This window comes from Furipterus horrens, unplaced genomic scaffold (assembly GCF_987537825.1).
Source record: "Furipterus horrens unplaced genomic scaffold, mFurHor1.1.pri manual_scaffold_9, whole genome shotgun sequence".
Lineage (NCBI taxonomy): Eukaryota > Metazoa > Chordata > Mammalia > Chiroptera > Furipteridae > Furipterus > Furipterus horrens.
In genome coordinates this window covers 21,495,086-21,511,234 of record NW_028327179.1, presented here as the reverse complement: position 1 = coordinate 21,511,234, position 16,149 = coordinate 21,495,086, and the positions used below count along the sequence as shown (strand labels likewise).

The 16,149-nt window shown below is 32.1% G+C and overlaps 1 protein-coding gene across 1 annotated transcript in view; it reads right to left on the bottom strand.

The window, feature by feature from the left end:
* Positions 1–16,149, bottom strand: part of DGKB (diacylglycerol kinase beta) — a 583,788-nt gene that overhangs the window by 341,538 nt on the left and 226,101 nt on the right. Inside the window, exons 16-18 of the mRNA XM_090287823.1 lie at positions 13,711–13,827; positions 6,367–6,440; positions 5,247–5,321 (exon numbers count right to left, since the gene is read on the bottom strand). Coding sequence (XP_090143949.1) covers positions 5,247–5,321; positions 6,367–6,440; positions 13,711–13,827 — 266 coding nt within the window. The remainder of the gene's footprint in view (positions 1–5,246; positions 5,322–6,366; positions 6,441–13,710; positions 13,828–16,149) is intronic.

The window sequence follows — 16,149 nt, the reverse complement described above, 5'->3', positions numbered from 1 at the left end:
TGGAAAATCCATATACAGGTTACCCCCATGTTCCAATGAAACCTTTCATAAGCTGAAGTGGATAAAACAAAGAGTACAGTAGTCCCTCTCTATATCGCGGTTCACTTATCCTGGCCTCACTGTAACGCGGGATTTTAAAAAATATTATATTTAATTATTTATCGCGGACTTTTCGCTATGTCGCGGGATTTTGTGGTACTGTATATGTATGTTGTTAAAGTTACATAGGTATAAGAGTGTAGAATATGTTTAAGAACATAAATAGTGTTTATAAAGGTGTGGAAAAGGTTAATAGGGGAGTGGGAAAGGTTAATAAGGGACTGGGAATGGTTTATAAGTGTGTGGGAAGGGTTTATAAAGCCTTAAAATATATATAAATACTAAAATAAATGTAAGGTTCCTAGTTTGCAGATTTTCACCTACCGCGGGGAGCAGGAGGGGGTCTAGAATGTAATACCTGTGATAAGTGAGGGTATACTGTATCTCCACTTTCTAAAAACATATTAGTACATTTAGTATGGTAATAGCATTTTGAGTAAAAGTGAAAATCCTCTTCGAGTTTCTCTTGGTGAAACAGGTACTAATGTGGGTCTTTCCTAAAAGCAAAGTGGTATAAAACCAATTTTTGGAAATTGGGAGATAACAGCACCTAGAAATATAACTTTATAAATTATATATCACCTACATCAATTAACTTATTTAATATGCATTAAAAATCAACAACTGTGTACCAGGAACTGGGTCAGATTCCAGAGATTCAAAAGCAAGACAAAGAATACTTGCCTTCAAGTATCTCAGCGGCTTCACTGAGAAGGCAGACAAGAAAACAAGACCTTGGGTCAGTGTGAGAGGTTCCTTTAAAGTAGTTAATGCCAATTAGGTAGCAAAGGATATCAGGTTGGCTTAATGAAAGTATAGACACCAAGATGAATTTTGAAGTTTTCGTATAAGTTAATTTGATAAAGATTTGGGGGACAGTCAGGAGAAGAAGCTGAGTGAAGGGTTAATATGTAAGTATGGTGGAGTAGATTAGGAAAGTGATTACATGAGAAACACTGTTCACTGTGAAATAATGTATTATAAGAAGGAATACAAAACTGAATGGTATTTTGATTAATTAAGTTAGAGAAAAAAAGTCAGTGAGCAATTTGGGAAAGGATGAAAGAATGAGTTTAATGGTAGACATGTAAAATTTAAGATACGAATGGAACATTAATATGAAAATGTTGACAATAGTTAAATAAATTTATGAGGGACTGAAAAGAGAAATCTGAGATGAAAAGAGATACTCAGAAGCAATCCACGTACACTTAATGATCAAAATAATGAAGTGGAGTAGGAAGAGGAACCACAGAACATAAGTTAAAAGGATCTTGTTGGAGTCCAACAGACAGATTTGCTCTATTGTAGCACAAAAACCTTAAGCAAATTATTTAAGCTTTGATCATGTTTCTTTATCTGGAAATGGAGAAAACACCTAACTCATCATAAAGTTTTTACATTCTACATAGTCCCTAGCCTTCCCAGGCAAATCACTATTATTTTATTGTAAATTCAGGAAACTTATGCACATGAAATTAATAAAGTTTTAAGTATTAAATTCTAAGAAAATGTGACATTAAAGGAATGGACTGAGGAAAATGTATCCCGATATATAAAAAGTAGCACCTTAGAGATAGGAGACCTTGATTTCCTAATATTCAAGGGAGAAGAGACTTTAAAGAAAGGTGAAAACAGCAAGATTATTTGATAAAATACCTGCAACTTTATTAGTGACAATAGCACCTTCAATGTAAAGTCAAAACCCTGAACTACACTAAAGAAGAGATAAAGTGGAAGAACAGCCTGTTTTATTAGGCATCTAGTAGAGAAGAAAAAGAGTTGGGAAGGTAACTCATTTGCACAGATTTTCCAAATTAAAAATGAGAGCTTCGTCAATTTTACATTTGCTCTTTTTCTGCAATTCTGTTAGGACCTGAGAATTGTTTGTCTGTAATCCCGTTGGGCTTACATACTTGAGATAAAAAGTCAGTAAAACAGCAATAGCTCTAAATATAAAACAAGAGAATGTGGATAATAAGTGATGTGTCAAAGAAGCATGTGGAGTAGAGACCCAGAGCAGAAGTTGAATACACCTTACTTAGAAAGAGAGATACCTCATCCACTGAGAGAATATGGAAGAGAGTCAAGATGGGTTTAAATATCAATGTGTTCATAAAACTAGGAGTGAAGGAAGTAAGTTGAAATAATTTCCTCCCCATGATCTCTGATCAATAAATTAGGAGCAGAGATGAATACTAATTTTGTGGAGTGTGATGTTTAGAAACTTGAGGCCCTCTGTAAGAAAAAAATATATAAAAATTTAGGTTTATATAAATTATATATAGAATAAGAAATCACACAGACAGCAAATTTAAGATGGCTCACAGAAACTACATCATAATATCTAGAATGGTAACATAATTTTATTAAGTGCCTGATATACTTTAAAATTTTTTCAATTTGATTGAATTTTCCCATGACAAAAATATTGAATACGTTTTTTTACGAAAAGATGAAACCAAATTGTAGATTTCTATATTAAATTACCTTATACTTTCCTGCTTCTTAAATGGTAGAGTTTTAAATGAAAAAGAAGGGTGTGATTTGGAAAAGACTTGCTGGAGGAGTGTTATCCAGAGACTTGAAGGACTCCTTGCTTTAGTGAACAAGATCTGAGACTTAACTTTTTTCCTGGTAACTGTAGAATCACTAAAAGAATAACTGAATAATTTGTATGTGTGCTTTTGCACATGCATACAACTTGACAAATAAGGTTTCTAGTCAGTAGAATATTAATGGTATTTTGGATGCAATCATGATTTATGCATATACCACAACCAATTCATTTTTTCATTAATTCTGTCAGCAATCTCATAATTCTCCAGTAAGTTTTATTTTGAGTAATAAGTCAGGATACATTTCTGTTGTTTATACAAAAGTAAATCTAACGGATACCATATTCCTGTTTATAACTGATCAGAAATATGCAAATAAAAATGATAAGGATATGTTTTCATCTGTCACATAGTACAAAAATAGAGTGCTAAAGACAGTCCATTTTAAGTAGATTGTGAAAAATAAGCATTATACACTGCTGCTGGGATTGTAACTTAGTACACATTTTTTGTATCGCACGTTGGCAGATGTTAACTTAGCATAGTTGGTAGTAATTTAAAAGTACAGGCATTTTAAATGTTTATCAATAATGCATTACCTAACAAAAGTACGGAATTTTGTTCAGCCCTTAAAAAAAATGAAGCTGATCAATATGTTCTGAACTCAATATTTATCATATGCTTTTAAATGTAGTAAAAGAACTACTTCAAGTAATATTAAAATCTATCTATATAACACATATGTGTCACATATATGTACACTATATACGAATACATCATATGTGAATACATTACACACATACATTACATTTGATGTTTACAGAAAAATTTCTGAGAGTATACATACAAACAATTTGCAGTGGTAGTAGTGGAGAACTGGGGAAGCCTCTATTTTACTTTCTAAATAATATATATTGTATTTAGTATGGATTTTTACAAATATATATATATATTACTTTTATTTTTCAATATATTAAAATACAGTATAATAGGATGCCTAAAGTTAAAAAAATGAAAGGAAACACATAGTATATATTAGAGTAGGGAAAAAATAAAATTAGAAAACAAGGCTAAAATAAATGTCAGCAGTATAATTGTTATTGCGGTATTTTTACATAGAGCTGGAGCTAAAAAAATAGTCATGTTATTAGTAATTATTAATTTCTATAAACTGATAATAAATAAGATTAATTGAGGACAGGTTATGTGATAATCATGTTTTACATGCTTTAAGGGCATTATCCAATTAAACTTTAACTAAACTACCCCATAAGAGAGCTACCATATTTTCTCTTACAGCAAATATAATAAAGGCACAGAGAAGTTAAGTCATAAGGCTTGTAATTATTAGAGTCAGTAAGCATCGCATTTAACTATGAAATGTTCTGGATTGATTTAGTCTGAGTGGAGCTCCAGAGGTCTTGAAACAGCTAAAATTTCAAATGAGCAATTTCTTAATCCTGCAGAGTAAGACCTACTTCTTTTAAGTTCAGAGACTAATAAGAAAGAAGAAAAAAAGCCATCTTGCCTGAGCTTGTGTGTTCATATCAAGACTTAACTTTTGTCTGGCTTTAACTAGGTAGGGATTTCCTGTTTGTGGCTCACCAACCCAGTAATTGATCATGATTCTTTAGACCCTGGAGTCTGGAGCTTAACAAAGTCATTGTTCTGAACTAAATTCCTGTGGTAAGCCTGCCTTTCACAGCAAGTAGTTTGCACACATCTCTGCTTTGCATTGGGAAACCGGCCCTTGGACAGCAGGTAGCAGGGAAGGAAAGAGTTGAATGTAATAATGGGAACCTGTGCTAATAATTGTATTTATATTTATTTAATATAGATACCCTGATACATTTTATTCTGAGCATTTGAAACAGTACAATTTAAATATTTAGTTTATAGTTTCTTACATAACCTAGGAGACATATTTTAATCATACTAAATTAAAAAAAAAAAAAAAGCAGCAGCAGCTCTGTAAGGTTACAGATTCTCTCCACTCATCTGGTCTAATGTTTATAATCATGATGAAAGAGAAAAAACAGGTCGCTGGTAGAATATGACACTAATTTGTTAAGTAGGCCAAATTAATGACTTATTATTTATTTCAGTGCATTCTTGTGACATAAAAAGTTTACGGTTTCTGTTGAAAAAATTTATTTTACTACATTTTACTTATTAATAGTAAGAGATGATACTCATATTTTATAAGCAGTAAGTAAAAAGTCATAATTTTCATTCTTTGTTAACTAGTCTTTTCTTTATAGATTTATATTCTATATTTAACAAGTAAAAGAGAGTAGATATTCAAACAGATCGTTTATGAGTTTAAGCACTCAGCTAGTGTGTGTTTGTATTTGTATGTGTAATTCTTATTGTTAGTGTTAGTATTAGTATTAGTTCACAATATTTACAAGAAAGGAAAATCTGCATGAAACAGGCTATTTTGAAAAACAGCATCTGCGTTGGTTTCTTGATATTCTCTGTTCCATTGTATACTGATCTAGCTGCTTAACTCAAATAATATTATTTTAGGTATGTCTGGCTTAATTAACTAATATTAGTTAATGGTAATGATACTATCCTTAGACTTACCCTGGCATTGGCCCATTTACAGCAAGACTGTAAACCTGACGAGGATTTAGTAGATATTGGAATTTTCTGTAAATTCTAGACAAAAAAAATATGGAAGAAAAAACTTAATGATACAGAAACTTTAAAAAATAAATAGTATCCCATAATATTATAATTATATATATGATTGTGATTATAATTATGTGTATTTGATAAATTTTGCATTATTAATAATATTAGAAGTACAAAAGCTTAATAGGAACTAATGGTTCCTTTAAGAAAAGAGGCTTAGTAGTCTTTATGAAGGCAAGAGAGCTTATAAATGAGAAATAATATTTGCATTCTAAATATGCATATACACTTAGAAAATTATCCTGCTTTTATGTATTATTTATCTAATTAGATTTTGAATAAATATTTTGAAAATATCAGTATACGATCATTTAAATGTCCTTTCTGAACAAATCCTTGTGAACTTGGTAAGATGTTAAACAAACTAGTGGAGCTGAAAACTATCTATCACATACAAAATCATATTATGCACTTTGTATATAAGCAAAGAAAGTGACCTCATCTGCCTAATTATTTCACATAAATAATAATCTTTATCAGTCAGCTCATAAAACAGCTAAACTATTTCAATAACTAATATTAAATCATTTACTTTTTTTCTGAAAGAAATCTAGATTTGTACAACTAATGCAACAGAAATGTTTCAAGCACATACTTAGCCCACAGGGTTGGAAGTCTTAGATAAAATAAAGTGAAGAAATATGCTTAGTATTTTTAATTAATTTCATATACATGTAAAATATTACTATATACAAGAGTGGGCAAAAGTGGGTTTATAGCTATTCATATGGAGAACAATACAAAATGAATAAATAATAATACAAGAATAAACTGATTCACATAATCACAACTGTAATCCTACTTTTGCCAACCCCTGTATTTTATAAACACATTTCTACAACCTTTACTAATAGAAATTCTCTAAATTAACTGTGTAATATCTGCTTATATCTCCCCCCACTCCCAAATCTGCGTAAACTTTACAGTGTAAATCTTGATTAATCAGATTTTAGTTAATCTTTTGACATGTATATGACATAGAAAATAAACATGGCTTGAGAAAACATACCTTTCTCCTTGCTTCCCCCCACTTTTGGGGTTTACAAAAACTAAAAGCGGATGGGTACCAGGAACAGGAGTAATCTAGAAGAAAACATGGTTATGTAGACAAATTACACATATATAAATAAAACCCTTGTTATTTCTACATCATGAAATACCAATTAGCAAACTTAAGAATATGGTTCTACCCTTAAATGTGGATACCTAAATGCATAGATTTACTTAGTAACTCAGTTAAGCACTATGTCTGGAAGAAGTCCAACCATTGTTAATGTAATGAGAACAGTTTGCGTGACCTTGAGATAACCTGGCAGCCAAGAAAAGTGGACTGAAATGTGCATGCGTGAACAATGATGACCTCACTGTACTAGCCAGTGAGGGCGGTAGATGCCATTGAGTGAACACGTGCATTGTGTGGCTGTTGCATTCAAAATGACTGAGCAAGTAGAGCAACAAATATGCATCAAATTTTGCATTAAGCTTGAACATTCCTCTGTGGAAACTATTAGGATGATTTAGAAGGCCACTACTATGGACAACTGGTGACTGGCAGCTTCATCACAACAATGCGCCCACTCATGCATCATGTCTCATGCAGAGTTTTCTGGTGAAACATCAAATCACCCATGTGACTCAGCCCCTCTACAGCCCAGATTTGTTGCCTTGAGTATACTGGCTTTTCCCAAAATGAAAATCACTTTTGAAAAGGAAGAGATTTCAGACACTCAATGAGATTCAGGAAAATATGATGGGACAGCTGATGGCAATTGGGAGAACTGTGTGAAGTCCTAACGTTCCTACTCCAAAGGGGACTGGCAGTCATTGTCGTATGTACAATGTTTCTTGTATCTTCTTCAATAAATATCTCTATTTTTCATAGTATATGAGTGGATACTTTCTGGACAGACCTAGGTCATTTTAAGAGCTTTATAAAGTTGTAACATTTGGTGTCTGTCATGTAAGAATGCAAATAAATGTTCTAAGCAGAAAAAATTAAAATGTGTTTATGATTTTTTCTGATGAGATATATATTGAGTGTTGCTATGAACAGACTGGTGTCTTCCCAAATTCACATGTTGAAACCTTAATCCTCATTGTGATAATATTTACAGGAAATACTATGGGAGAAAAATAAGGTTAGATGAAGTCATGAGGTAGAAGCTTCATGATTAAATTAATATACTTAAAAGAAGAAAAACAATGGATTCTTTAACACACACACACACACACATACACACAAAGATGAGGTCATGTGAGTACTTAAAAGAGGTAGCTGCCATCTATAATCCCAACAAGGCCTAAGAATGTAACCTACCTTGCCAGCACCTTGACCTTGAACTTTCCAGCCTCTAGAACTGTGAGAAATAAATGTCTGTTGTTTAAGCCACCCACTCAGTGGTATTTGGTTATAGCTGCCCAAGCTGGCTAATACAGAAGTGTCCAATAGAAACTCTAGATATGCTCTTTAAAAATTAAAGGTGAGAACTTCTAGTCATCTTTCTCAAGATACCGGCATCATGAGGTCCAGCATCCATCAGTGAACATGAGGTGACTTTGAAGATGCACAGATGGAAGTTGGAAAAGACAGTACCAGTCCTGATGGGAATACAGAGCACCTTACTAGTCCTACATCTGGAGATCCTACTTCTGGGCTTTATTTACATGAGAGAAAAAGATTATGGTTACCTTGTCTGAACCACTGTTATGCTTTATTTGTTCCTTCTTTTTGCTTTTTCCCTGTTAAATTCTGCATAGCCTAATTTGTAATAGATGTGGAAAACAAAAAACGAAACAAGATCCATAAGGGAAAAGATTTGGATATAGATTTAACCAGGCATAGAAACTTTATCTTGAATTAAATTGGTAAATAGTTCCAGTCCTTGAGTGAAGAACAACAGAAACTTGATATCAAAGTCTATGAATAGCGTCTAAATTTCATTTCACCTTACACTGTAATTCCTATTATTGAACATTGGCCTCATCATTTTCAGTTAATTCTTTAGTAATTTAATAGTCTGAGGTAAGGAAAAATGCAGGGATTATTAGATGTGATATTTCAATTAGTATATTCAGTAAATCTGCTTTCAGATCTTGTTTTCCAGAGCTGTCTAAATCAGGTAAGAACTAGAATTCAGAATTCAGTCTAAGGGAAGGAATTTGTATTGTATTAAAAATCAAATATATTTAAAGAAATTTAAGTAGATAAAGAAATACAGTTTTCTTAGTTTCTGAAACTCAGTATATCTGATTTCCATGAATAAAGTTTTCTGGGACTATCTTACAAAAATCTTTTTATTTTAAAGAGATATTTTTGTTTTTATATTTCAAAACAATTTCAAATTTACAAAAAAGTTGTAAACACTGTGGATTTTTTTTCCCCTGAACAATTTCAGAGTAAATTGACAAAATGATGTTTCATCACTTTTGTTTACTTTAAGATTTCCAACACACAAGAACATTTTATTACATAAATATAACACAACTTTAAAATAAGAAAAATAACATAATTCTAGACTAGTTTATTTTGTTATAAAAGCCATTATTGAGACAACTGTTGAAACTTGAATGAAATCAGGATTATATAGCACGAATGTAGCAAGTTCATATTCAAGTTCACTAATTCTGTTCACTAATTTTATAAACATAAAAATCTTGAATTTTATATTTATACAATAATTTTTTCCCTTAAGAAATTATTTTAAAAATTTATTTTTCTCTTTTTTCCTTTATATTGAATTTATTTTGGGTGACACTGGTTAACAAAATTATACAAGTTTCAGATGTACAATTCTATAACACATCACCTGTACACTGTATTTTGTTTTCACCACTGCAAGCCAAGTCTTTGTCCATCACTATTTATCCCCCCTTTATCTTCTTATACTTCTCCCATCCCCCTCCCTCCCAGAAATCACCACACTCTTTTCTGTGTCCATGAGTTTTTCCTTTATTTTTTCTTTTATTCCTCAATAATTCTTAAATAAGATGTACAACTCAGTTATTTTGAAAACTGATTTATTGCCATCCTAAAATATCATATTCATTTTGTTAAAGATTTGGATAGGACAAGAGGGGAAAAACACAAACATGAATATATTAAAAACTTTGGTTATTTTAAAATTGTTTGTTATTGGAAGTAAATATTTATACATCCGTTGAAATAATTTTAAGTAGAACAGTATATAAAACATATGAAAGTCAAGTTACTGTGTTTGGATTTAAAAAAAAAAAAAAAAGACACAGCCTAACATCACCAACCACTGGACTTGACGCATCTCTACAGAACCTTGGGGTTCTCAAAACAGGGTTTAAGACACGGTAGGATAGAGTAATACAGTATAAGCTAGAAAATATTAATAACAGGAAAAAGGGTTCAAGGAAGATTTCATAGCTGTATGGTACTTAAAATCTTGAAGAATAATTATAAATTAGGTGTGAAGGGCATTTCTGAAGGAGACCGTTCATACTAGATTATTCTCTATAGAGAATAAAGCTAATCAGATGAAATCTTACTCACATAAAGGGGCAATTTGACATAGTAAATATCAAAGAACATGACTTTGGGACTAGACTGACTCTGAATCCCTGTTCAACCACTCCTCTTTACATACACTCTTTCCCTTAGTGATCTCATTTTAAATGAAGGCTTTAGGTTTCATTAAAATGCCTTTCACTTCTAAATTCTTGTCTGTCTGCTGCCCTAAATGTAGATTCACATATATTTCTGCCTACTTGACATTTTCATTTAGATATCAAACAACATCAGGTATTTATCTTCAAACCTTATTCACCCAGATCCTTCATCTTTTCAGCCAAAGGAGTCAAACATCTTTAAGGTGTCCTTGCCTTCTCACCTCTAACCTGGCCATCTTACATAAAATTATAGGCAGCTACAACTTTCTGTCATGACACTTCTTTTTCATCTCATTTTTTCCATATCACTTATAAGCTAGCACATTTATGTATAGAGACAAGGAATCACTTTAGAGGTTGTTGTAATACTCAAAGTATGGAGTAATAATTCTGGACTTAGAGAGGGAGTTAAAATGACAGCGAAGAGCTGATCTGAAAGAATCTAAAAGCTTGAGAAGCCTAATGTGGGCAGAGGATGATGGGGACACGCATACATACCAATAAAAAAAGAGAATTAATTTTTATACATACACCACATAGTTGTGTATAGTGCATATGTCATGTATATTTAATCTTGGTGATTGTAAGAATGAGATACTGCAAATAATAATAACTAGGGACACAGGAAAACAGCTGAGGTGGGACAACACTGGTTTACTTCTAGATATTTCATTATAAACGTCCCTCTTTGTCTTGTGTTAAGAATATTACAAACTAGACTTTTTGGTTCTTACGTCACCCTTTAATTTAAAAAGTTTCCTCAAAGAATAATTAGGGACAAGGTAACTTTAGTTTAACATATTTTAAACGTTTGTTCTCATTTTCTATTTCTTTGTTCACATGTGAATAGTTATCTTTGTTTTTATATCACCTCCATGCTAAGAAATCGTAGCTTCAATCACATTTGATCATATATATAAGTGTAAACCTATGGTGTGAGCAATGACAAAGACAGAGTGCCTAACCACCTCTATTTGAAGTCCCCTAGGACTTGGGTTAATTAATGAGACTCATCCTAAGGTTATACATGATCTATTACTTCCTCTAATTAGAAATAATAATCCTGATCATTATGCTGGTTAGCTGGAAAGAAGTAAGATGAATGTGCGTAACTATGATTAATAGTCTTCTTTAAGCAGTGTAGATCTCTTCTGTCACTGAGTTATATGCAAACTGGAAAGCAACTCAATGCTTTTTTATGATATATATTTTTAATACTCCCCCAAAATTAATTTTCTGGCAGTTTCTTGTACCTTTCTGATTTAAAAAAAAATTGTATTATTTTAAAATTGATTACCACAACAAAAGAACTAGTTATTTTTGCATTTTGCATGAAAAAGATAACCAAGAATTTAATCTTTTGCCTTTTTAAATATTTCCTCCAAAATTCTGTGAATACCTATGTGTATTATATTTAATCCATTCTGCTGAGGTGATTATATACCAAATTTTTAAAATTCAAAAGCTACAGTGATAATGATCACATGAAGTGATATTTACTCACTACTGTTTAGTAAAGGCTAATTTCTATACTTTGCTTACCAGCAACTTTACATGATACTTTCATATGTCACAGAAAGCATGAAAGTTATTGTCTGGCTAGAGAGATGGAACTCATTCACATAAAATGTTAAACAGGTACTGTTTTAAATGTGACTGATTTAGTTGGCATAAGATTGAATATTCCTAATATTTTTTGAACAAAAAAGAAAATACAACTTATACTGACAGGTCAGTTTAAAACGCTCTGCGTGCACATTTAATTTTGGTTTAAAGTCTGGGTAAAGTAAGGTCTGATTATTCTAATCTTAAGTAACTGAGAAGGAAATAGTTATAATTCTAATACATACATGACTTTTATTTTAAAATCTGCAGTGATATAAAAGTAAATGAAAGAAAAAAAGTGTTCAGAAGTTTAGCATTTATACACCTGTTAAAATTTCTTAGCCAAGTAGAGGGTACCTTAAAAGTAAAACACATAAACTCTGAGTCAGATCACCTCATTCAAATCTTAGCATTACCAATGATTAACTGCAAGGCCCTGAAAATAATTTTACTTCTGAACACCAATATTCCCATTCTGAGTGTGGTAAATAATAATGATAATATTTATCACATGATTATAGAGGATAACTAAGAACTAACATCTATCTCATATGTTTATAGAGCAAATTCACTTAATATGCATATTATTGAAGTTCCTAGCATAAATTATTTAGCAAACAATGCATGTTTCCCTTTTATATTGAAAAGTGCCTAGCCAAGTGTGAAGCATACTTAAATTGTAAAATTAGGTTTACCTGTCACTATTTTTATTGCAAGAACCAGAGTGACTAAAGATTTAAATTAATCAATATTTTCAGTTGACTTACTATATTTATAAATGTTGTTTTTTTACTACAATTTTTTGGATCAATTACATTTTATTTGCTATCAAACTGTGAATAGATCTTATATGTGGGACTTCAAATGAAATTGCTTAACACATAGATGACTTTCAAAATCTGTAGGTCCTGATTTCCTCTTTGGATAATTAACTTTCACACTCTCTATCCAATGTAGTAATTTTATCATTCAGAATTTCTTTTTTAATTTGAATTTAATAATTCATAATTTATTTTCTACTTATAATATGTTTTATTAGATCAAAACAAAGCAGTAACCTGGTTATCAATATCTAAGAAATTATTATTACATTTTCAATGAAATATTCAAAATAAAGGAACTAGCACTGAGGCAACTACAGTGTGCTCAGCACTGTGCTTTCAAATTATGGACTATGAAAGATATACTCCATAGTATCACAGATAAATAATAAATGAAACAAACATATAATATAATGTATATTGAGTGCAAGTTGTGACATAATATATCTTCATGTGGTAAATGGTTGTTGGTTAAGTTTGCCTGGAGAACATGAAACTTGAAGTATATTCTTAAGGATAGGAATCAGAAATCAGCAGAGAGAAACATATAGGTAGGAAAACAAAAAAGAAATTAACTTTACAATCAGGGAGTAAGCCTTCATTGATTGTTTTCATATTGGAGTGAGAAAAAGAGGCAAAATAAAATACATTTAATCCAATCTATATTATATTCTAAAAAGCACATGGAAAGAAATCTTATTTCTGATGTCAGAGACCCTAAGGATAACTTAGAGGTTTTTAAAGTACTAAGAACGTGATGTTGAATTACGTGTTTTTACTTAAATTAGAAATATCTTCACAGTTACTATTTTGACTTAAAACTTTGGAAGATATAAATGATAAGAGGTTCATTATTTTTGTTATTTATTTAGTAACAAAAGTATCCATACAAATAGAGTTTATTTTCTTCTCCCTGAAGACATGGTTTGCTACCAAATATATACAAAAATATGGATAAAGGACGCTTGTAAACAAAAAGTACATATGCAAATAATAAATGTATATTTAGTAATAAGTAATAAAAAGTTTTAAAAACTTATGATTGACAGAGCTCCTTACCAATTTGAATTGAAATGGATGTGGCATCATTAATGATTACTTGAACCAGAACGTCACTCTGTCAATCAACTATAAAACTGAGTGTCTTGATAAAGTAATATTTTTCTGAAGTAACCTGCTGAGCTAATCTGCACATTAAATAAATGTGCCGATACCTTGACATATACTACCTCAAAGAGCACAGAAATAACAAATACAAAAGCTACTAAAATTTATATTAAAAAAGACCATACCTGCAGGCCTTGCCCATCCATAGTGACTGAGTTGGCTCTTTGCATTTTGTTCCTGTCGGTCCCTTTATTCGGCACCTGGGAACCACCCTTTTCCTTTTTTGCTGTTGTTTGTCTTTCCTGTAAGGGAAAAAAAACTTTTATAAAAATGATGAATTGTTTTACAAGAAGGGTCAACATATTGGAGAGTTTCATGGCTACACATTTGGGCCCAAATTCCTGGCGATTAACATGAACGCTGTTGCTTTCAATTGGCTCAATACATAAGAGAGGAGCAACATCAAATATTAAAGGATGTGTAAGGAAACCAACTTGTATTATCCCTATGGGCCGAGTTATTCAGAATCATGAAGCTAATTTTTTTCATTAACAATAGTATAGATAAATAATATAGGGTTACAAATTAAATATTTGATACTAAGTCCCTAAATCATGCTTTTATGTATAAGCAATATTGAAAATGAATACATGATGGCCTTTTAAGCTACTATGAAGCTACTATCAAAAGTGACATGAACCTTAAACCTCACATTCCATCCCAGCCAATCCCTTTGTTCCCCATAATAAAGTCTGTTGTAGTTGTCTGCTCCCTGTTTCTATTTCCTCGTCTCTCACCCTCTCTTCACCTTAACTCAATAAATGCTATCATTATTCATTCACAAATCAGCTTATATTAAAATCACCAATGACCTAATCGTCACACCTGTTGGTCAGTCTTCCTCTTCTCAACTTTAAGCAGCACTGGACAGAAACAATGTCTTCTTCCCTCTTAAATGCTTGCCTCACTGGGCCTCCGGGACATAGCTTTCTCTTAGCTCTCTTCACCACCAGCTGCGCCCTCGTGGTCTCTTTGGCTGGGTCCTCCTTCATCTTTATAGTCTCTAATACTTAACTTCTGCCTTGGGCTTCTCATCTTTACCAACTGCACTCTTTCCCCAAGTAACTTAATTTAACCCAAAGCTTTCGATTTTAATTTTATGATGAGCTCTTCTAAATAATTCCTGTTCTTCCCCGGCTGGTTTGGCTCAGTGGATTGAGTGCTGGCCTAGGAAGCAAATGGTCTCCGGTTTGATTCCCTGTCAGGGCACGTGCCTGGTTTGCCAGCCAGGTCCCCAGTTGAGGGTGTGCAAAAGGCAACCACACAGTGATGTTTCTTTCCCCCTCTTCTCCTCTCTCTGAAAATAAATAAATAAATAAATCTAAATATTTCCTGTCCAGATTTCTCCCTTGAACCTTACCACCTACATACAAATGCCCTTTCTATCAGTCCACATGAGTGTCTGAAATGCATACCGATCCCAAAAGCATCCAAAATTATTATGTTTTTAAATTTTCTGCCTAGCCCCCTTGAAGTTAAATTCCCTTCTGGACAATAACTCACTACCTCTATCATTCTATGGTATGAGCAACCATTATGTTATCTGCCTGAATATTGTAACTATCACTGAATGGGTCATTTTGATTCCAACTCTGTCCCCCTTTCGTCAGTTCTCTATACAACAGCCACAGTCATCCCTTTCACCCCACTCCAGCTACACACCCCTTCTCACTGTGCTATGATCACAACAATCATGCTCTTCATTCATGCCATTACAATCACTCTGCATTCTAACTAGAAAGCCCTTATTAGTATATTTCTTGGGCTTCCTCTTCTCTTACTTCAGGTTTCTGGTCAAGTGTCAGGTTGGCTTCTCTATTCCCTTCAGCCTTCTTTGGTGTGTATGTTATTTAAAACAACCTGAAATGTTGTCTGTTTAATTCATTTAATGCTGGTGTTTCTCTACTTTAAAAAAGCTTCATAAGAGAAAAGATAAATAGAGAAATATATACATTTTTAACATTATAAAAACAAAAAATTATAAGTGTCTTAAGCATTATTTTGAGAAATATTTTTGACCTTGTCTAGGCTGGGTATGAAAAATTGTCCTGATCAATTAGCAATGTTTTCCATGTATGCTTAAATGCTCAAGTGCCACTTTCCTATCAGTTATTCAGATGTTTACTTCTTAGTTTCTGTATTTGTATTTGTAGAGTACCATTTAACTTTCTGTAATTTAGGAAAATATTTTTAAGTGGACTTAAAAGTAAAACTCTTTAAAAATATATCAGGGACAGATGAATCAGAAAACTTTGTGAGCCAAAATAAATACTAATCTCGAGAGTCCATTTACTTTGCTGTTTCATGGTGAAATGGAAGGTACAATAGGATTTCTGAAATTCAAATTCTTTGGAAAATTATGTACTTACAGATAAGCACAATTTCTGATAAAAATGTTGACATTTTAAAAGATTGCTAATGCTTTATAATATTACAAATTATAAATTTGTCCACAGAAAGTTAAGAGTATATTGCATAGAAAGAGTGGATTATAGGGTGAGGTTTAGGGTAATCTCATCTTTGCTACTTAAATATTATGTAACCTCAGAGAACTTATTCTTCTT